This window comes from Elephas maximus, chromosome 3 (assembly GCF_024166365.1).
Source record: "Elephas maximus indicus isolate mEleMax1 chromosome 3, mEleMax1 primary haplotype, whole genome shotgun sequence".
Classification (NCBI taxonomy): domain Eukaryota; kingdom Metazoa; phylum Chordata; class Mammalia; order Proboscidea; family Elephantidae; genus Elephas; species Elephas maximus.
Genome location: NC_064821.1, coordinates 67227129 through 67248869, shown reverse-complemented (window position 1 = coordinate 67248869; position 21741 = coordinate 67227129). Strand labels below are relative to the sequence as shown.

At 43.1% G+C, this 21741-nt stretch overlaps 1 protein-coding gene across 8 annotated transcripts; it reads right to left on the bottom strand.

Annotated features, from left to right (window-relative positions):
* Nucleotides 1-7221: 7221 nt before the first annotated feature.
* PIGV (phosphatidylinositol glycan anchor biosynthesis class V) lies at nucleotides 7222-21675 on the bottom strand. 8 transcript variants are annotated; one of them, XM_049878387.1, is made up of 5 exons: nucleotides 21658-21675; nucleotides 20530-20636; nucleotides 18618-18751; nucleotides 12646-13764; nucleotides 7222-11358 (listed from the first exon to the last, which is right to left on the bottom strand). In XM_049878387.1, the coding sequence occupies exons 3-5, from the start codon at nucleotides 18693-18695 to the stop codon at nucleotides 11077-11079; spliced, it is 1479 nt and encodes a 492-aa protein (XP_049734344.1). In that variant the 5' UTR covers nucleotides 18696-18751; nucleotides 20530-20636; nucleotides 21658-21675; the 3' UTR covers nucleotides 7222-11076. The 8 variants fall into 8 exon arrangements, with proteins under 8 accessions (XP_049734344.1, XP_049734340.1, XP_049734343.1 ...); XM_049878383.1 differs by lacking the exon at nucleotides 21658-21675 and adding an exon at nucleotides 21363-21631; XM_049878386.1 differs by lacking the exon at nucleotides 21658-21675 and adding an exon at nucleotides 21196-21213.
* Between the last annotated feature and the right edge of the window lie 66 nt (nucleotides 21676-21741).

The following is a 21741-nucleotide window of genomic DNA, read 5'->3' as shown; positions in this document are numbered from 1 at the left end:
GGTCAGGCGCACCTTAGTCTTCAAGGTAACATCTATGCTTTTCAACAGTTTAAACAGGTCTTTTGCAGCAGATTTGCCCAATGCAACGTATCTTTTGATTTCTTGACTGCTGCTTCCATGGGTGTTGATTGTGGATCCAAGTAAAATGAAATCCTTCACAACTTCAATATTTTCCCTGTTTATCATGATGTGGCTTATTTGTCCAGTTGTGAGGATTTCTGTTTTCTTCATGTTGAGGTGCAACCCATACTGAAGGCTGCGGTCTTTAATCTTCACTAGTAAATGCTTCAAATCCTCTTCATTTTCAGCCATCAAGTTTGTGTCATCTGCATAACGCAGGTTGTTAATGAGTCTTCCTCCAATCCTGACGCCCTGTTCCTCATATAGTCCAGCTTCTCTGATTATCTGCTCAGCATACAGATTGAATAGGTATGGTGAAAGGATACAACCCTGATGCACACCTTTCTTGACTTTAATCCAAGCAGTATCCTCTTGTTCTGTCCGAACAACTGCCTCTTGATCTATGTAAAGGTTCCTCATGAGCACAGTTAAGTGTTCTGGAATTCCCATTCTTCACAATGTTATCCATAATTTGTTATGATCCACACAGTCGAAAGCCTTTCATAGTCAATAAAACACAGGTAAACATCCTTCTGGTATTCTCTGCTTTCAGCCAGGATCTATCTGACATCAGCAATGATATCCCTGGTACCATGTCCTCTTCTGAAACCAGCCTGAATTTCTGGCAGTTCCTTATAGATTTAATGCTGCAGCCGCTTTTGAAGGATCTTCAGCAAAATTTTGCATGTGGTATTAATGATATTGATCTATAATTTCCACATTCTGTTGGATCATCTTTCTTGGGAATAGGCATTAATGATATTGTTCTATAATTTCTGCATTCGGTAGGATCACCTTTCTTGGGAATGGGCATAAATATGGATCTCTTCCAGTTGATTGGCCAGGTAGCTGTCTTCCAAATTTCTTAGCATAGAGAATTGAGTACTTCCAGTGCTGCATCCCTTTGTTGAAACATCTCAGTTGGTATTCCATCAATTCCTGGAGCCTTGTTTTTCACCAATGCCTTCAGTGCAGCTTGGACTTCTTCCTTCAGTACCACTGGTTTCTGCTCATATGGTACCTCCTTAAATGGCTGAACATCAACTGATTCTTTTTGATAGAGTGACTCTGTGTATTCCTTCCATCTTTTTTTGATGCTTCCTGAGCTGTTTAATATTCTCCCCAGAGAATCCTTCAATATTTCAACTGGAGGCTTGAATTTTTTCTTCAGTTCTTCCAGCTTGAGAAATGCAGGGCATGGGTTGCTAGATTTACCAAATAAAAATACTGGATACTCAGTTAAATTTGAATTTCAGATAAAAACAATAGAAAATTTCTTAGTATAAGTATGTTCTTTGCAATATTTGGGATACAATTACACTGAAGCATTATTCATTGTTTACAGAATTCAAATTTAATTGGGCATTCTGTATTTTATCTGGCAACCCCACATCCCAGGCCCTCTTGTGCGACAGAGCAGTAGCCAATGGTTTTAAGTGATATGCAATTCTTCCAGGCCTGGTCCCTAAAAACCACTCTTAAAAAACAGAGGGTTTTAAGGACCTAGAAGTGGGCAGAATCACAAGATGAAAGAAACCTGGTTCCCAAATGACTGGGTAGGATAGGTCTCCCTTCCCAAACCTGCACTTGAGTATAAAGTAAGCAAAAAACACACTTTTATTTATTCAGTCACTGTTTTATTGTGGTAAAAAAAAAAAAAAAAAAAATTTGCCATTTCAACATTCTTGTACAAGTCAGTGACATTATCGTCATCATGTTGTGCAACCATCACCGCTATCCATTTCCAAATTTTTCCATCACCTGTCCTAACAGAAAGTTGGTGCCCCCTAAGCAATGACTCCTTCTTTCCACTTCCATTCCACCCCTCGTAACCACTAATAAGCTTTGGTCTCTATACATTTGCATATTCTTAGATATTTCATATAAGTGAGATCGTACAGTATTTGTCCTTTTGTAACTGACTTATTTCGCCCAGCATAATGTTTTTAAGGTTCATCCATGTTGTAGCATGTGTCAGGACTTCATTTCTCTTCATGGCTGAGTAATATTCCATTGTATAGATCACATTTTATTTATACATTCATCTCTTAATGGACATTTAGGTTGTTTCCACTTGTGGCTGTTGTTAACAGTGCTACAATGAACGTTGGTGTACAAGTATCCGTTTGCGTTCCTGCTTTCAGTTCTTCTGGATATATGCTTAGGTGAAACTCTGGTGGCGTAGTGGTTAAGTGCTACGGCTGCTAACCAAAAGGTCAGCAGTTTGAAACCATCAGGCTCTCCTTGGAAACTCTATGGGGCTGTTCTACTCTGCCCTGTAGGGTCGCCATGAGTCAGAATCGACTTGATGGCAGTGGGTTTTGGGTTATATGCTTAGGGGTGGAATTGCTGGGTCATGTGGTAATTCTACATTTTTTTTTTTTTAATTTATTGTGCTTTAAGTTTACAACTCAAGTCAGTCTGTCATACAAAAATTTATATACACCTTGCTATATACTCCTAGTTGCTCTCCCTCTAATGAAACAGCACACTCCTTCTTTCCACTCTCTATTTTTGTGTCCATACAGCCAGCTTCTGTCCCCCTCTGCTCTCTCATCTCCCATCCAGACAGGAGCTGCCCACATAGTCTCATGTGTCTACTTGATCCAAGAAGCTCACTCCTCACCAGTATCACTTTCTGTCCCACAGTCCAGTCCAATCCCTATCTGAAGAGTTGGATTTGGGAATGGTTCCTGTCTTGGGCCAACAGAAGGTCTGGGGACCATGACCTCCAGGGTCCTTCTAGTCTCAGTCAGACCATTAAGTCTGGTCTATTTTTATGAGAATTTGAGGTCTGCATCCCACTGCTCTCCTGCTCCCTCATCTACATTTAATTTTTGGAGGAACCATCAAATTTTTCCACAGTGGCTATACCATTTTACATTCCCATCAGCAACACATGAGAGGGATCCATTCTCCACACCCTTCCCAATAACAGTTGTTTTATTATTTTTTTTAATCATAGGCATCCCAGTGGGGGTGAAGTGGTACCTCTTTGTGGTTTTGATTTGCATTGCCCTAATGACTATGACCTTATGCATCTTTTTATGTGCTTGTTGGTTGTTTATATATCTTCTTTGGTGAAATGTCTATTCAAGTCCTTTGTCCATTTTTTAATTTTTTTTTCTTCTTTGTCTTTTTATTGCTAAGTTGTAGAATTTCTTTATATATTCTGGATATTAAACCTTATCTGGTATATACAAAAGCAAACCAAACCCACTGCCATTGAATAGATTCTGACTCATAGAGACCCTAAGGGGCAGAGTAGAACTGCCTCACAGGGTTTCCAAGGCTGTAAATCTTTACGGAAGCCAAGTGCCACATCTTTGCCTTGAGGTGCGGCAGTTAGAACTGCCCACCTTTTGGATAGTAGCCAAGCACTTTAACCACTACGCTACCAGGCCTCCTCTATCTGATATATAGTTCCCCCAAATCTCCTAATCTGTAGGCTGTCTCTTCACTTTGTTGATAAGGTCCTTTGATGCACAAAGTTTTTGATGAAGTCCAGTTTATCTATTTTGTCTTTTGTTGTTAGTGCTTTTGGTGTCATATCTAAGAATCCACTGTCAAAAACTAGCTCCTAGATGACATGATCTTATACATAGAAAACCTTAAAAAATCCTCAAGAAAACTACTGAAACTAATAGATGAGTTCAGCGGAGCATCAGGATACAAAATAAACATACAAAAATCAGTCGGATTCCTCTACACCAACAAAAAGAACATTAAAGAGGAAATCACCAAATCAATATCATTTACAGTAGCCCCCAGAAGATAAAATACTTAGGAATAAATCTTACCAGAGACGTAAAAGACCTATAAAAAGAAAACTACAAGACACTACTGCAAGAAACCAAAAGAGACCTTCATAAGTGGAAAAACATACCTTGCTCATGGATAGGAAAACTTAACATTGTAAAAATGTCTATTCTACCAAAAGCCATCTATAGATACAATGCAATTCCCATCTAAATGCCAACAACATTTTTTAATGAGATGGAGAAACAAATCACCAACTTCATATGGAAGGGAAAAAGGTCTCGGGTAAGTAAAGCATTACTGAAAAAGGAGAAAGTGGGAGGCCTCACTCTACCTCATTTTAGAACCTATTATATTGCCACAGTAGTCAAAACGGCCTGGTACTGGTACAACAACAAATACATAGACCAATGGAATAGAATTGAGACTCCAGACATAAATCCATCCACATACGAGCAGCTGATATTTGACAAAGGCCCAAAGTCAGATGAATGGGGAAAAGACAGACTTTTTAACAAATGGTCCTGGCATAACTGGATATCCATCTGCAAAAACATGAAACAAGACCCATACCTCACACCATGCAAAATGGATCAAAGACCTAAATATAAAATCTAAAACGATAAAGATCATGGAAGAAAAAATAGGAACAACACTAGGAGCCCTAATACGTGGCACAAACAGTATACAAAACATTACTAACAATGCAGAAGACAAACTAGATAACTGAGAGCTCCTAATAATCAAACACCTGTGCTCATCCAAAGACTTCACCAAGAGTAAAAAGATTACCTACAGACTAGGAAAAGTTTTTAGCTATGACATTTCTGATCAGCGTCTGATCTCTAAAATCTACATGATACTGCAAAAACTCAACTACAAAAAGATAACCCAATTAAAATATGGGCAAAGGATATGAACAGGCGCTTCACTAAAGACGACATTCAGGTAGCTAACAGATACGTGAGGAAATGCTCACATTCATTAGCCATTAGAGAAATCCAAATCAAAACTACAGTGAGATTCCATCTCACTCCAACAAGGCTGGAATTAACCCAAAAACCACAAAATAATAAATGTTAGAGAGGCTGTGGAGAGATTGGAACACATACACTGCTGGTGGGAATGTAAAATGGTACAACCACTTTGGAAATTGATTTGGCACTTCCTTAAAAAGCTAGAAATAGAAATATCATACAATCCAGCAATTCCACTCCTTGGAATATATCCTAGAGAAACAAGAGCCTTTACACAAACAGATATAGGCACACCCATGTTCACTGCAGCATTGTTTACAATAGCAAAAAGATGGAGGCAACCAAGATGCCTATCAATGGATGAATGGATAAATAAATTATGGTATATTCACACAATGGAATACTACGCATCAATAAAGGACAATGATGAATCCATGAAACATTTCATAACATGGAGGAATCTGGAAGGCGCTATGCTGAGTGACATTAGTCAGCTGCAAAAAGACCACTACTATAAGAACTCAAAAAATAGTTTAAACAGAAAATATTCTTTGATGGTTACGGGAGCAGGGAAGGAGGAAGAGGGGTTTTCACTAATTAGATAGTAGATAAGAACTATTTTAGGTGAAGGGAAAGACAACGCACAATGCAGGAGAGGTCAGCACAACTGGACTAAACCAAAAGCAAAGATGTTTCCTGAATAAACGGAATGCTTCAAAGGCCAGTGTAGCAGGGGCTGGGGTTTGGGGACCATGGTTTCAGGGGACATCTAAGTCAACTGGCATAATAAAATCTATTAAGAAAACATTCTTCATCCCACTTAGGAGAGTGCCGTCTGGGGTCTTAAACGCTCGCAAGTGGCCATCTAAAATGCATCAATTGGTCTCAACCCACCTGGATCAAAGGAGAATGAAGAACACCAAAGGCACAAGGTAATCATGAGCCCAAGAGACAGAAAGGGCCACATAAACCAGAGACTACATCAGCCTGAGACCAGAAGAACTAGATGGTGCCCCGCTATAACCGATGACTGCCCTGACAGGGTACACAAGAGAGAACCCCTGAGGGAGCAGGAGAGCAGTGGGATGCAGACCTCAAATTCTTGTAAAAAAGACCAGACTTAATAGTCTGACTGAGACTAGAAGGACCCCAGAGATCATGGTCTCCTGACCTTCTGTTAGCCTAAGACAGGAACCATCCATAAAACCATAAAACCAACTCTTTGGACAGGGATTGGATTGGATTGGACTGGACTATGGGATAGAAAATGATACTGATGAAGAATGAGCTTCTTGGATCAAGCGCACACATGAGACTATGTGGGCAGCTCCTGTCTGGAGAAGAGATCAGAAGGCAGAGGGGGTCTGAAGCTGGCCAAATGGACACGAAAATAGAGAGTGGAAGGAAGGAGTGTGCTGTCTCATTAGAGGGAGAGCAACTAGGAGTATATAGCAAGGTGTACATAAGTTTTTGTAATGAGAGACTGACTTGGTTTGTAAACTTTCACTTAAAGCACAACTGAAAAAAAAAAAAAACTAGCTCCTGAAGTATTGCCCCTATGTTTTCTTCTAAGAGTTTTATGGTTTCAGTCCTTACATTTAGGTCTTCGATCCATTTTAATTTCCATATACGGTCTGAGGTATGGGTCCAGCTTCATTCTTCATGTGGAAATCCAGTTGTCCCAGCACCATTTATTAAAGAGCCTATTCTTCCCCCATTGAATGGACATTGAATTTTCCCCCATTGTTGAAAATCAATTGAACATAGATGTGTAAGTTTATTTGTGGATTCTCAACTCTATTTCATTGGTCTATCTATCATTATACCAGTGCTAGATTGTTTTGATTAATTCCTTCTTTTTCAAGATTGCTTTGGCTATTTGGGCCCCATTGTTTCATACAAACTTAAGAACTAGCTTTTCCATTTCTGCAAAGAAGGCTGTTGGAATTTTAATGGGAATCACACTGAATTTATAGATTGCTTTGGGTAATACTAACATCTTAACAATATTTAAGTCTTCCAGTCTATGAACACAGCATGTCCTTCCATTTATCTAGGTCTTCTTTAATTTCTTTTAGTAATGTTTTATAGTTTTCAGTGTACAAGTCTTTCATTTCACTGGTTAAATTTATTCCTAGGTATTCCACTCTTCTAGATGCTACTGTAAATGGAATTGTTTCCATGATTAACTTTTTATAATGCTTATTGTGGATGTTTGGTAACCTGAGGGATTTTTGTGTGTTGACCTTGTGCCCTGCCACTTTGCTGAATTTATTAGTTCTAGTAGCATTCTTGTGAATTCTTTGGTTTTTTTTTTTAATATATAGGATAATGTCATCCGCAAAAAGAGATATTATTTCTTCCTTCCTGATTTGGATATCTTTTATTTCTTTTTATTGCTTAGTTGCTCCAGTATATTAGGACTTCCAGTATAATATCAAATAGCAGTGGTGAAAGCATCAGCCACTCAGTTTTCAGAGTTCTTTCTTACAGCAGTTAGCCTACCCTGAATATCTCTAATCCCTAAATTCAATAGCTTTTCTCGTAGTTTCCTTAACCTTAGCAGCATATGGCCCTGGAAACTATTTCTTTCTTCTTGAAAGTCTCTCTTCCCCTAATGACACTATTTGTTTCCGGTTGTTTAATGATAATAATTTAAAAATAGCTACCATTCATGAAGTTCTTACTATGACCCAGGCACTGTGCTAAGTGCTTTACATACACTGTCTCATTGAACTCTCATAGCTACCCTATGTAGTAGGTGACATCACCCCCATTTTTTAGATGAGAAAACAAGTTTAGAGAGGTTGAGTCACTTGCTCAAGATCTCACTGCCCCTTCCTCTTTTCTCTCTACACTCTTGCTTTTGACTTGACAATCCCATCCAGTGTCATGGCTGCTGTAATTATGGCATCTGTATGCATGGCTTCCTGACTCCTCTCCTTATCGCCAGTTCCACATTTCCAAACACCTGGCATATGAATGTGCTGATTGCATTGTAAACTCAACATGTCCAAAATGCAACTGTTCCTTTATTAGCACTGTTCTAAATACCTTTTATGTGGTAACTCATTTAATTCTCAAATAGCCCTTGAGGTAGATAACAATATCCACATCTTTGAAGTAGATAGTACTATTATCCACATCCTACAGATGAGTAAACTGAGGCTTAGGGAGTCAGTGTTTGGCTCAAGTTTACACAGCTAGAACATGAAAGAGCTGGGCTTGGGGCTGACTTCAAAGCCTAGATCTCAATAACGATAATAATCCAGCCCCCCTCAAACTAAGCTCTCCCTGCCCTGTTCCTTTTCCTTACTCCCATGCTCATTCTCTGCCCTTAACTTTCAAATTCTACTTGTCCTTCAAAGTTCAGCTCAGAAGCCACTTCTCCATGAAGACTTCTTAGGTAACCCAAGCTGGAAGGGAGCTCCACCTTATATGAATTTACAGACTCTTTGTAAATTCTGTTTTATATAATTCACAACTTTTTCTAAGTGCACAAGTAAAACTTTAAGTATTCCCTCGCCTTCCAGCATTCATCACCTTCTACTTTAATATTCTTGTATATATGCCAGCTAATCTATTACACAGATACGTGAGGACAGAAGTCATAGCTTAGTCACTTTTATTACCCTAAAATAGGCATTAATAAACAATTGCTGAATGAATCAATCAATTTCAAATCCCTTGAGCCTATGCACACACATTATACTTTTAGACAAAGGTAAGAGGATCTGTTCAGGAAAAGAAGTGATTTTTTTCCCCAGGGGGACTGGTAAAACCATGTCAAACACTCCTTCTCCTCCCACCTTCATTAAAGAACAAAAAAAGAAGTCTAATTCTAGGTACACTAAGCGTCTGGTTTCTGTGTTAGCAGGGTCTCATAAGGAAATGACTTTTCTCTGAAATTGTAGACGCCCAACCCAGCTGCGGCATTGTTAGACCGCAGGGTAAACAGGAAGCTTCCTGCCTTGGGCCCTTCATGTTCCTCTCTCAGCCTATTAGAGACTGTAATAGGATGGTAAAAGGACAGCTGCTGGCCATAAAATCAGCCCATTCCTTAGATCCTCAGAGAACAGCAACTAAAAAAAAAAAATTTTTTTTTCAACTAGATCCCTCCAAAGTCAGCGAGAAAACTATGTCCTTCTTCAGGTCACACCAGGTGCTTCCACCTAGCTGTGGTGTTATCGCCTCAATTATCAGCTGTAGCTATAATGGTCTTTGCAGAATAGCAGAGTGATTCAGTTCCCTGGTATTAGTTGAGAAGATGAGATTCCCACTTATAAGGCTTCTGGTCCTTGAAATCACTTGTTGCTGGAGCTGATGAGATCTAGTGTGAAGGTTAAGCTAAGACTGCCAAAGCAGTGAAATCACACCTCACCCCCTGTGCCTTGAGTCACCTCTTCCAGTAGGGGAACAATCAGTTATCCCCCAAAAGGAAGCAAAGAAGAGAATCCATGAGAGCAAAGAATCTAGTGCTCCTACCTTAGCAGTAAAGAGCTGAAAAAGGCCCCAACTCTTCCTGCCCACGGGGTGGAAGTCCCTGAATCTGCAGCTGTTGGTGAAGAGAGAAGGAACAGTTTCTCCAACTGGAGGGACACTAGGGCAAGGGTAATCATGTTTTGCCAAGAAGGGCACTTAGATGTCTTGGCAGAAGGCAGAGGGCTGCCCCGATCTGTGTGTACATTTTCAGAAGCTTTTGACTCAGGATCAAATTCTCTCAGCTGTGCTAGTGCTGGGGCGACGGATGGGAAATGCTTATTGGCCAGGCTGACCAGAAACTCCAACAGAGGGTGCTGGGGCTCAGCCAAGGAGCTTCCCTTCAGCTGGCAAGTTTAGTCAGTCTGTCATGGTCAGAGGGAGCGTGTCAAAATTCCAATTCTCAGGGCTCTCTAGAAGCTGCTTATGACTAGCCATCTATTTTGAAGAGTTTCTGCTTGATGTAATTTTTGACTCAAGTGGGGACTAAAGAGTGGTGATAACACAGAGCCTAACTTACCTGGTTCAAGGAATGATCAAAAATAGCTCAGCTGGAGCCAATGATCCTATTAGCATTATAGTGATGGCCTCATAACCAAATGGAGGCCAGGAAGCAGGGCAGGTAACATTTCATTCAACCTCCAACTTACCTAAAATTTACCAACTCATGCCGCTGCGCTGGGTCCTCTGACCTATGTCTACCCTGCAAGCAAGCGCAGGTACTGGAAAACCACAGGAAAATCAACCACAGCTTTGCCCATTCAGTTTCCCAGCACAAGTTAACTCATGCAGGACAATGAGCCTTGCTTACGAGGTGTCACTGCTTTTCCTCACTCGAAGAAAAGATTACTTATGTTACTTTTCGCAACCGCATCTTCTAATTGCTGAAAGCAGGGGAACTGGAGATATTTTATTCTAAGATCACATGTTCAAGCCTCTCCATAATTGCTTAGGTTGGGATGATTCTGCAAAAAGGGCTCACTTCCCCAGCAGGAACAATATCATTTCTCCCAGATCCAGAGGAGGTAACTAAGGCCCTGAAAAATCACCTGAAGTCATACAGCTGGTAAACAGGGTTCTACCGGGAGGACTACAGTCTAGGTCTCCTGCCTCTTCATGCTGCGTTCTCCTTACCTTGATTTTTATTTTTCCTGGAAAAACATTTTTTCCAAGTAATTTGCATTCTTTTTAAAAAGGTAATTCATAGCATTTTTATAGCTAAGCGCTGTTTAATTTGCATGTAAGTTTTTCATATAAATGAATTCACAAATCATTAAAAAATCATCAGAAAAGTGTTCTATTTTGGAAAGACAGCCTCACTGTAGTACTGCCACCACACTGAACAGGCCTCCACCATCTTACCTGTAACAGCCTTGGATGAAATTTACATTTAAGTAATTTAAATTTATGTATGAGTCAGCGACAGGGTTAAGAGGATCTCTGCTATGCTTGGTTGACTGGAGGATAGATCCAGGCATACTTTAGACCTGGAGTAAGACATCTTTGCTTACAGCGAAAACAGTTACTACTCTAAAATTTGCCCTGGCCAAAACCAGAGGGGCTCTCTAGTGGCTCACACTTCTCCTCTACCTAACCAACCTTCTAACAGAGAGTAAGAGAGAAAGAGAGGCTTTAATGGACAGAGTGATAACCCCAGGGCAGCGCAGGCAGTCCCAATGTGTATTTGTGCTTTCACAGACCTCGGTGAAGTTGGTTCAAGTCTGTCCCTTGAGACTCCAGGTCATGTCCAAGGCAGGAAGTTGCAATGCAGGAGTAGTCCCAGGAGCCAGTAAGTCAGGAAGTAGCCTAGAATGTATCGTGTAACTGGGGAACAGGTTTTCCAGTTGTACAAAAGTCCCTTGATAGGATTTCTGGGGACCTTTTGTGCTGGTGGGGAGTCCCCGGCAAGAGGCTTCCAAGGTACAGTCTCTAGGGACCTCAGCAATGGCTCTTGATTCTGAAGCAGGTGAGCTGAAAACCAGTACACAATAGGAGAGGACGAGCACAAAAACCTGGTGAGAACCTGGAAATCACAGGAGAGGGAAAGAGCCACACATTTACTGGAATGTCACTGACCCAAATTGGACCAGCTGAGGTGGTTCCCTGTTCCTGGAGATCTCTGGCCCCATGACATGCACTAGAAATTTATTATACCGGAAAAGAAATTTAGCAGAGCTTAGGATCTGCATTATAAAGGTGTATGTGACACCAGCCAGGCAACCTCAATGTTACAAATAAACACAGCTACAGAGTAATTACCACTATAATGAGATAGTCAACACTAAAAACTCTATGTATGGGGTTCAATTTTAGCTCAGGGCCTGGACTCTAAACTCTGGGCTGTGATGTGGGAGTTGGGAACCTGGGGTGGTTCTTCCATCCCATGGGGATGTCAGAGCAGAAAGTGGTTCACCATTCTCGCTCCAAGGACAGTTCAGAGCCAGGTCTCCAAACGGCCTCCCTCATCTAACCTCCTGGAAGCTGTATGCTGTGCTGGCACTCACTCTACTAGCTAATCCAGCTATAAACACATAGTGCTATTTTCTATTTCCCCTGTGTCTTATCCACACAGCTCAAAGAACTTTACAGTCAATGTGTACCTCCAAAAGGCAGAAAGTGCTCAGGAGGGGTTGGCGTAGGGGCAAAAAAGACTTTCTTGGGGGTTATACTGAAACTGAGGACAGAGCCACAAACAAAAAATCAGATGTGTGATCACACTCTTCCTATCTCTACCACTCCAGATACAAGACATCTCCTCTGAAAACTAGGCACCTGCCTCTGAGTACCTCAAGAAGCCGACATTCAAGTAGACCTTCTGGATATAGCTATATATTAGGGGAAGGTCCCAGGGATATCCTGTTTATTCCTGTACCTCAGTTGAATAAGGACCATTTACAACCCTTGTGTTTTTGCATATACCCTTCCATTTGCCCAGAATGTTCTTCCTCTGCCTCTTCTGTGGAAAATTCCTTCTTACTCCTCAGGACCCAGCTTAAATGTAATGTCTTTCTCAACTCCTCCAGTCAGTCAGCACTTCTTCCTCTCAGCTTCCACAGTACTTTATCTCAAAACAGCAACATTTTATCTGTTAAATGTGTACCTCAACATTTACACCATGAGACCCACTAGGGCAGCAATTCTATCCCCAGTGGTCTTGCCCAGGGTCTGATGTAAAGTTCCTAAATAGTTGTTGAATGAATAAACAAGGTATGGGTCATTTAAACGGGAGAAGTTAGCTATCATCCCTGGTAACTGGCCAAGGAGTTTTGCCCATATTCACATTCTTATCCTAGTTAGGAATCCACCTTACCTGAACATGCATGCACAGACCTCCAAACAGCAGCAGCACTACAGCATGGACCAGGTACACAAACACCTGAGGACTGAGGAATCCATGATCAGGCTTCTCTAGGGTCTTCTTGTTCCTTTGCAGCCCAAGTGTAAGGCAGAGCCAAGGGTGGGTGGTCACGTATGTCCAAGTCGCCCAGGCAACCAGTATAGCCACTGGCGCAGCCAGTAGAAAATTGGGCACTTGCCTGAGTTCATAGTATCTCAAAAAGCCAACATTCCAGTAGACATCCTGGATAAAACTGTATATTAGGGGAAAGTTCCAGGAGCACCAAGGTGGCTCATTTCCATCGGCAGTACGGTAGCCCTTATTCACAGCTAACTGCAGCAAGGGCTCAGGGATGGGCTGGGCTGAGCCTGGTAGACAGAACTGGGTGTAGGCGTAATACTGAAATAGGACAAAAGGAAGGCCAAGTATGAACACTGACAGGAACACAGAGGCTGCCAGCTTAACGAGCTGCCTCAGGGCACTCTCCACCTTAAGAGAAGAGAAAAAGCCTCGACACTGGGCATGCACAAGGAACCCAATGTTGACCAGCCCGTTGGAGCGTACACCAGTGGCAAGGGCAAAGAGGAGTCCACTAGTCCAGCTTCGGCTCCTCTCCAGCTGCCCCATGGCGCTGAATGTCAGGAGGGCAAACAGAGCTTCTGAGTAACCAGCTGTCAGAAAGACATTGGCAGGGCTGAGGCAGAAGAGCAGCGCTGTGTAGAAGGCCTGGCGGGGACTGTGCAAAACCAGACAGCCCAGGTCGTGAAGTGCCACTGCTGCCAACACGAAGAACACGGAGTTGAGCAATGCTACTGAAATTAGCAAGCTACTCCGCAGGCTCAGTAACCCCCGCAGGGGTCTCAGCAGCAGTTCAGCCCCCACCAGCAGGACCAGGGGAAAACCAGGGAAGAAGGCAAAGTTGTGCTCATACAGGTAGCCATGCTCAGCAATGAACAGGAAGTGCTCAGCATCCCAGTGAGACAGGCCACCCAGAAGAACTTCCACAAGTTGGTCCACAGAGCCCGAGGGGGCCAGGCGAGGAGGGCAGAAGGCTTCCGCATGATGATCTGGGATGATGGCGTTGAACAGGGCCTGTAGGGCGAGGGAGAACCAGGATATTACTTGGACAACTGGAAGAAAAGAATCACCATCGAATAAAAAGAGGAAGAACACGCTTACTGGGAGAAATCAGGAGTTCAGTTTTAGACTAGTTAAGTGTGAGTTGGACATCCAAGTGCAAGACATAGACGAGGTAGAGAGATACATGAGTCTACAAGTCAGAAGAGAGATCAAGCCTGGGGTTATAAATTTGGGGGTCGTAAGTGTATAACCAAACCGAAACTAAACCCGTTGCCGTTGAGTTGATTCTGACTCACAGTGACCCTGTAAGCATATAGATGGTATTTAAAGCTGTAAGACTGGATAAGACCACCTAGGGAGGAAGTATAGAGAGAGAAAAGAAGGGGTTTGAGGACTGGGTCCTGGACACATCAACATTTAGAGGTTGGAAAGAGGGGGAGGATCCAGCAATGAAGATAAAGAAGGAACAATCAGTGAGTTAGGGAAACCAGCAGAGCAGGTATCTCAGAATCAAATGAAGAAAGGGAGTGGTCAACTCTGCTAAATGTTGCTGATAGGTCAAGACGGGGACTGAAAAATGACCACTGGATTCATTAACGTGGAGGTCATCGATAACTGACGGCATTGGGTTCAATAAAAAATGGGAGAAGAGAAATTGCAGCCAGTGTATACAGACAACTATTTTGAAGAATTTTGCTATAAAGGGGAGCAGAAATATGAGGTAGTAGGTGTATGAGGATGTGGAGTCAAGAGAAAGTTTGTTCTTTTTAAGGTGGGATGTTTGCATGCCAATGGCAATAGTCCAGTGGAAACAAAGCCACTGAGGGTGCAGGAGAGAGAAAAGATAATTGCTGGAGCAGGTGAAAGAATCTGATACACTGGTAGAGGAACTTGCCTTAGACAGGAGGAAGACAGTTCCAAGGTCAGATTATCCAATAGGCAAGGTGCTTACCTTGTTTACCAGATCATTTGTAGTGAACAAATTCATATTTTTTCACCCCATCAGAGATTCTACTTCTAAGCATGGCTGGCATCTGTCTCTCCCAACCCCACAGCACCATCCTACAGAATCAAAGCCTCTTTTCAAATTTACAATCCCTGGCAAGGGTGGATGATCCAGTAAGGTAAACACAGGCTTACTTCTGCTTATTTACTAATCCGTAGTGAACAATTTCAGATCATTTGTCGTGAAACCCGTGTGAAATTGTTCACTACAGACGATCTGGTAAGCAAGGTAAGTACCGTGCTTACCTTGCCTACTGGATAATCCACCCCAGACAGTTCATCCAACCTTCAGTAGTAAAGGCACTGAGGAGCAAATGTCAGTAGGCTGGTAGATGTTTCCAGAGCATGTAGAAGGTCTCTCTTTATATTAAATTTTTAAAAAAATTTATTTATTTTGTTGTTGAGAATATACACAGCAAAACATACACCAATTAAACAGTTTCTGCTTGTACAATTCAGTGACATTGATTATATTCTTCAAGTTGTGCAACCATTCTCACTCACCTTTTCCTAGTTGTCCTTCTTCCATTAACATAAACTCAATGCCCTGTAAGGTTCCTATCTATTCTTTTGAGTTGCTGTTGTCGACTTGATCCTATAGCTCTTAAAAAAGCATAATGTTCGAGGCAGACATTTTTTTTTACTAGTTTGGTTTTAAGAAGACTTCAAGGGATATTTTTGACTTAAAGTTTAAAGATTATCTCAGGGCAGTAGTTTCAGGGGTTCATCCAGCCTCCATGGCTCTGGAAAGTTTGGAGTCCATGGCAATTTGTAATTCTGTTCCAAATTTTTCCCATTTTGATCAGGATCCTTCTATAGAATCTTTGATCAAAATGTACAGTAATGGTAGCCGGGCACTGTCCAGTTCTTCTAGTCTCATGACAAAGGAGGCACTTGTTCATGGAGGCAATTAGCCACACATTCCATTTCCTTCTCCTATTCCTGACTATCCTTCTTCGTCTGTTGCACCAGGTGATGGAGACCAATTGTTGTGCCATCTGCTTGCAAGCTTTTAAGACCCTAGGCACTATGCAATGAACTAGGAGGTAGAACAGAAGCACTAAACACGTTATTAGGCCAATTAACTGGAATATCCCATGAAATCATGACCCTAAACCTCCAAACCAAGACACCAAATCCCATGAGGTGTTTGGTTGTACCATAAACAGCCTCAGCAGCTACTTTTTTTGGGGGGAGACGGGGGAGAGCTGTTTTAAACATGTCTACCACAGAAGCTCTCTTCTGGTTGCTTTTATTTTTCTGAATGTTTACTCAGAAAAAGAAGTTACCAGTTGAGGAGGGTTGGGGAAAAGGTGTTCAAGACTTGAGGCAAGCCGAGAACGTGTAAAATAAATCACCTGTGACTTTGGTTCTCAAAATATGCTGCACAGTGGAATCACTCAGGCAGTTTAAAAAAAAATACTGATACATGGGTCCCTTTTCCAGAGCTGATGATTTAACTGGTAAGAGGTGCTAGTGAGCATTGGCAGTTTTAAAAGATCTCCAGGTGATTCTAATGTGCAGAAAAATTTGAGGTAATTAGGGAAGTGCACTAAGATTTCCAGGTAGCACTAAAGACTCTCCTGGGCTAATAAGCTCAAGTAAAAAGAGACTAGTTGGTACAGTTGTGTTTTTCTCTGTGCAGGCATGGAGTAGGCAGAGAATTGGATTTGGCCAAGGTTGAACTTTTGCCTGCGAATAAGGCATAGGGAGAGGGGACCAAGAGAGTTGAGTATGTCTGCATGCGAATGATTATCATGATGAACATGAGATCTAAACTGGCTTAGGAGGGCTGAAGCCACGAGGCGGAAGAGAGACAATGGAATGGTGGTAGGATTAATGGATTATAGGTCCTGAGGTGGTGAGGGAATTGTTAGAATTGGGGTGCAAGAGGGAGTGAGGTGGAAAGATAGGAGATGATAGAAAGAGAATGGAATGCTTAAAATTGAGATTATCTGGCACAGGGTGGGAGTCTAGGGTATGACTATGAGTGTGGGGAGGGCAAGATCATTAGGAGAGAGCCAGACAAGGAATTGAAAGACCCATAATAAAGATGTAAAAAACCCAAAAGCCAAACCCGTTGCCACTGAGTGGATTCAGACTCATGGCGACCCTATAGGACAGAGTAGAACTGTCCCACAGGGTTTCCAAGGAGCAGCTGGTAAATTCGAACTGCCTACCTTTTGGTTGGAGTCTACTCAATGGCAACGGGTTTGGTCTTTTGGGGGCGTTTATCTTTTGGTTAATACCCTGAGCTCTTAACCACTGTGCCACCAGGGCTCTTCTTAGAACACCAAGTCAAGCTCGTTGCCATTGAGTCAATTCTGACTCATAGCGATCCTACAGGACAGAGCAGAACTGCCCCACAGGGTTTCCAAGGAGCGGCTGGTGGATTCGAACTGCTGACCTTTTGGTTAGCAGCTGAGCTCTTAACCACTGCACCACCAGGGCTCCTCTCAGAACACAGTAGATGTTTAATAAATTTTGGTGGTTGGGTGTACTGTCTAGGGGAAACATGCTCATTCCAAAATCAGCATCTGAATTAGAGCCCAGCTGTCCTGGTTCATAGCACTGCTATGGTTCTGCCAATAGCCCAACTGATCCTGGTTCAGAGCCATCCTTGAGTCAGTTTCCCTAGTCTCACAAGAGGAGCATATACCCATTTTTAAGACTGTTTCTCCTTTTGTCAGTTTCTTTATCGGGTCACTTCAAATAGTGAAAACAAATAGGACAGGAGTGATAGTCACTGATATTGGCCCTAGACTTCAGGTGGAAGACACTTCTAACTAAACCTGGGATCCAGCATAGCAGGCTCTGCCTCATCAGAGTGGATAATGAGAGAGGAAAGATGGTTTCTATAAAGGAATGAGTTATGAGTCTTCAGACAGTGATAAGAGGCACACATAATTATGCAAAAATAATATCCCTAGGGTCTTGACATACATTCAACAACATTCATTCACTTATGAACATATACTGAGGACCCACTAGGTGCCAGGTACTGCGCTAGGCACTGAATATGATTCATATATACTGTATTTTTATGCATATAACATGTGCCTTCTGCATCTGTTTGCCAGCCATGCCCTCCCTCCACGAGGCACCCTCACAAGTGCTGCCATGCCAATCCTCTTCCATACGTTGTTGTAAAAAAAATTCGCATAGCATACTTATGAAAATACTTGACAGGAGCGGGTATAGATGGCAAACAAAAGTAGAAGGCACGCATTATCTGCGTAAATATACAGTGCATGAAACTTGATTAAAATATGCATGAAGGGCAGCCTTGGAGGGGAAAGGAAGTTACAAAAAAGCAAAGGCATCCTGAGGGTTGTGTGTGCGTGAGTTAGCAAGGGAGACAACCGTGGGAAGAGCAGGTGACATTACTGATTAAATGAATACACACAGATGTTCCAGGACTTGGGCAGTGCCACCTCTCTCCCAGTCAATTGACTGACAGGGAGCTTAGCCTCCTGGCAAGGGAACCCCAGGAAATGTTTGGAGCTGTCACATGTGTTGTATCTCTGGTGACAAAACATCTTAGTCTGAGGGGAAGATTACTACTAGCTCAGGAGTTAGGAAACCTGGGGTCTAATTATGGCCATTCTCTAACTTGTTATGTGATTTTGGAAAAGTCATTTAACCTTTCTGGGCCTCTGCTGCTTCATGTGTAAAATAAGGGGTTAAAAGGTTGCTGCCTACTTTTCAGTTGTAAACTCTTAAGTCTCTGTGGTTCCAACCACATGGAGAGGCACAAGTATGTATTCACCTTGTAGATGGAAAGGCAATGGGGGGCACTTTTGGTGCCTAGCCCAATCATGTAGCAGCAGCATGTTCAGGAGAAAGGATCAGAGACTGACCTGAAGCACCAGAGTCAGGACTCGACAGCCGACTGCAAACCGCAGTACCTCTTTCCGGGATGGGTCCAGGGGCCACATTCTCTCACCACCAGGAATTCAGGAGTTTTGCACCAGGACTGACCTCCTTCAGGCTTCTAAATTCCGAAACGCAAGAGGAAATGTCACACATGAGCCAAAAGCAAATTCTTGAAAGTTCTGTTCACAGGGACCTCTCCCTTCAGCATTACTATGGCAAACTTAACCACCTAGCCGCCCGGATAAAGGAAAAGCATCTTAAAGGCACACAAGACCACTTGGTGTCCCTCTGAAGCACTGTATTCTTATAGGAAGAGTTCCAGGAAGAAAGGCATGAAGCTAAAAAGTGAAGCTTGCAAAAAGTCTTCAAAACCCTGTTGAGTACTCCTGTGCAGGAACTAAAGACCTGGGTTCAAGTCCTGGCTCTGTCGCTTACAAGTTCTCATTTAGTCCCTCTAGCCTCAGTTCTTTATATACAAAATGGGAGTCAGATTATTTGTTTTGCCTTTTTCACAAAGTTGTCATGATGGTGAAATGAACTAAAGCATAAAAAACTACTATTCAAACCTATGATGTGGTTGTTATTATTTGGTGTGTACCCTTTTCCTCTTGCCCAGAATAATAAACTAGGTCCCAAACCAGAGTCCCAAAAGTGGGGCATAGAGCTGTGCTGGAAGACCATAATGACTAAACACTCCAGCTTAACTCTCTGATGTGTGTTCAGCTGGTCTGTTAAATTAAGTGGAGAAGGAAAAGAAAACCACCACTCAGCAGGACTTCAGCCAGTTCACATTGCTAAAACAAACTTAAAGCAAAGACAGAGTTGACTACCAGAGATGGAGAAAACTGTTATTTCCCATCTTTTTATTGGAATGACAACAATGTATAAACAACTGCAAAGCCATCCTGAACAAGGAATACACTTTAAGGCTTTTTTTTTTTTTTTTGCAATTCCTTGGGCTAAATAAAGCAGCAATGGCTCCTACAGAACTCTCAAACACCAGGCTGGGAAATCAGAAAGGAGGGCAAGAGCATCAGCTTGTCAATTTGCGGTGCAGAAAAACTACCTCCAAAGGAAAAAAATTTTTAAACTGAGAAACTAGTAAGAAGGACTGGAAGATTCTTCTTCTTTCTTTTATCTGGTTAATACCTTCCAAACCTTTAGGTGTCACATTTCTGGAATTCTCTGAGGCTCGCTAGACTATGTGATATACTTCCATTATATGCTCCCCTTGCACTCTGTATTATCCTATTTATTGATATTGCTTATTTGTTTGTCAACCCCAATACACTGGAAGCTCTATGAGGACAGAGGCTTTGTCTATCTTGCTTACAAATGTATTCTCAGGGCCTAGAATACAAACAGGCACTTTAAGCCTGTGTTCTGAATGACTGAAAGCGTTGGAGTAGGATACAGCATCACCAGGTTACTGGCTCTGGATATAAAATCACTGTCCTAAGTATTCCTCCCACCATATCTCATGTTAAGAGCAAGACAACAAAGTCACAAAAGCCACAGAAAAATAAAGCTTCCTCATAAAAGCAGCAAGGTTGGCCAATAGCAACAGTACTCGTTCCTCAGCACAAGGGGGCGCCTGCTGCTTACTCCATCACCAGGAGGCCTGGAGGAAGGGAGGGGCCATCAATTCCACACCGGTTCCTCATGAAATTCAGTTCAAAGGCAAGCTTCTGAAAACCTCAGGGAGCGGCCTTAGTTTGTGAATCTACCCAACATTCCAACATCTGACTCGCTGAATCGAGAGAAAACATAGAAACAGATACAGCCAACCTCACACAGCTGCTCCTCTATCCTACAGTGAATACGGTCTTCTTCCCTTCCTTGACTTCCCACCCACATGCAGAAGAGAAGTTGGGAACAGAAAAGCACTCAACCCACCTCTACCACTTCACCAGGCTTCCCTTCTTCATTTTCCCTCTCCAGAGTCAAGCTCTAGCCTCAGCGACCACAGGAGACGTGTAGCCTACACTTAGCTTACAAGTACACTAGTAAAAACAAAATGAAACCGGTCAGTTCTCCCTCTCAACTAATTGCCAGCCTCACTTCCCAACAACCCCTTTGCCAAAGCACAGACTTTTTCAACTGCAGGACACTAACAAATCAACTAGTTTCACTTTTATTCTCCTGTGAGGAAAACATGCCGAGAGGTCGGTAATAAAAATCTTCAGTTTTCACAATTTTTACATCAGAGATCTCATTGGACCCTGTGAGGTCAGTATAATGACCATTCTCACTTTACGGTCGTGGAAACTTACTGGGGTCAAGTGACACACCCAAGGCTATTCAAGAATGTTTGGGGTCATGTTTTTTTTTTTGCCTCTGAAACGTCGCGGCCTTCCCACCTGACCTCACTCCGTCAAAGAATACGTGTTTTTTCAGAGCCAAGAGTACAACACAGGCCTCCCAACTCCTAACTCAGTACTTTGTCCAGTGATAGAGCATGCCTTTGCCGGGTATCTGAGAACTTAGGAAAGCCTCTAGATAGGGGCCCTGGTCCCTCTAGGGAAGACTAGATCGTCGGTAGGATGGGCAAGTCGCTCTGACCCAGCATCCTCAGAGCTGGAGGCCTCGCAGGCCGTGTCGAGTCAGGGGCCGTCTTCGGCCAGCCGTGCCGGGCCCGAAGCTCTTTCTAACCTGCAGCTTTCTGACACAGACCCTACCGGGGCTGGGCGTTTGCCCTCAACCCCCAGTGGCCACAGCCCAGGGCTTACTCCTGATGGGTCCGGCGAAACCACGCCAGGCTGTAGGGCCGGAAGGCGGGGGAGGGCGGGAGGCTGAACAGGAAGAGGCGGCACCGAGAGGCCCCTATGGCGGTGGGGTGGGGTTCCAAGGCGGCCTTCGCCTCCCTCCCCCTGGCCTCCGTTTGACAACTTCCCTCCCCCCAAGTCCGCCTGGGCTCCGAAGCTGGCGCCAGGTGCTCAGCGCCGGCCCGTCTCGACCTCCCAGGCGGGTCCCGACCCTCAGCGCCTCCATCCGGGGCCCCCCGAGCGGCCCGCGCCTGCGCACCGGCCTCATCGACGACCGCCCCGCCCCGCTCCTGCCCGGCCTCAGAGCCGCCCCGCCTCTTCCGCGGCGGACATGTTGACTCCG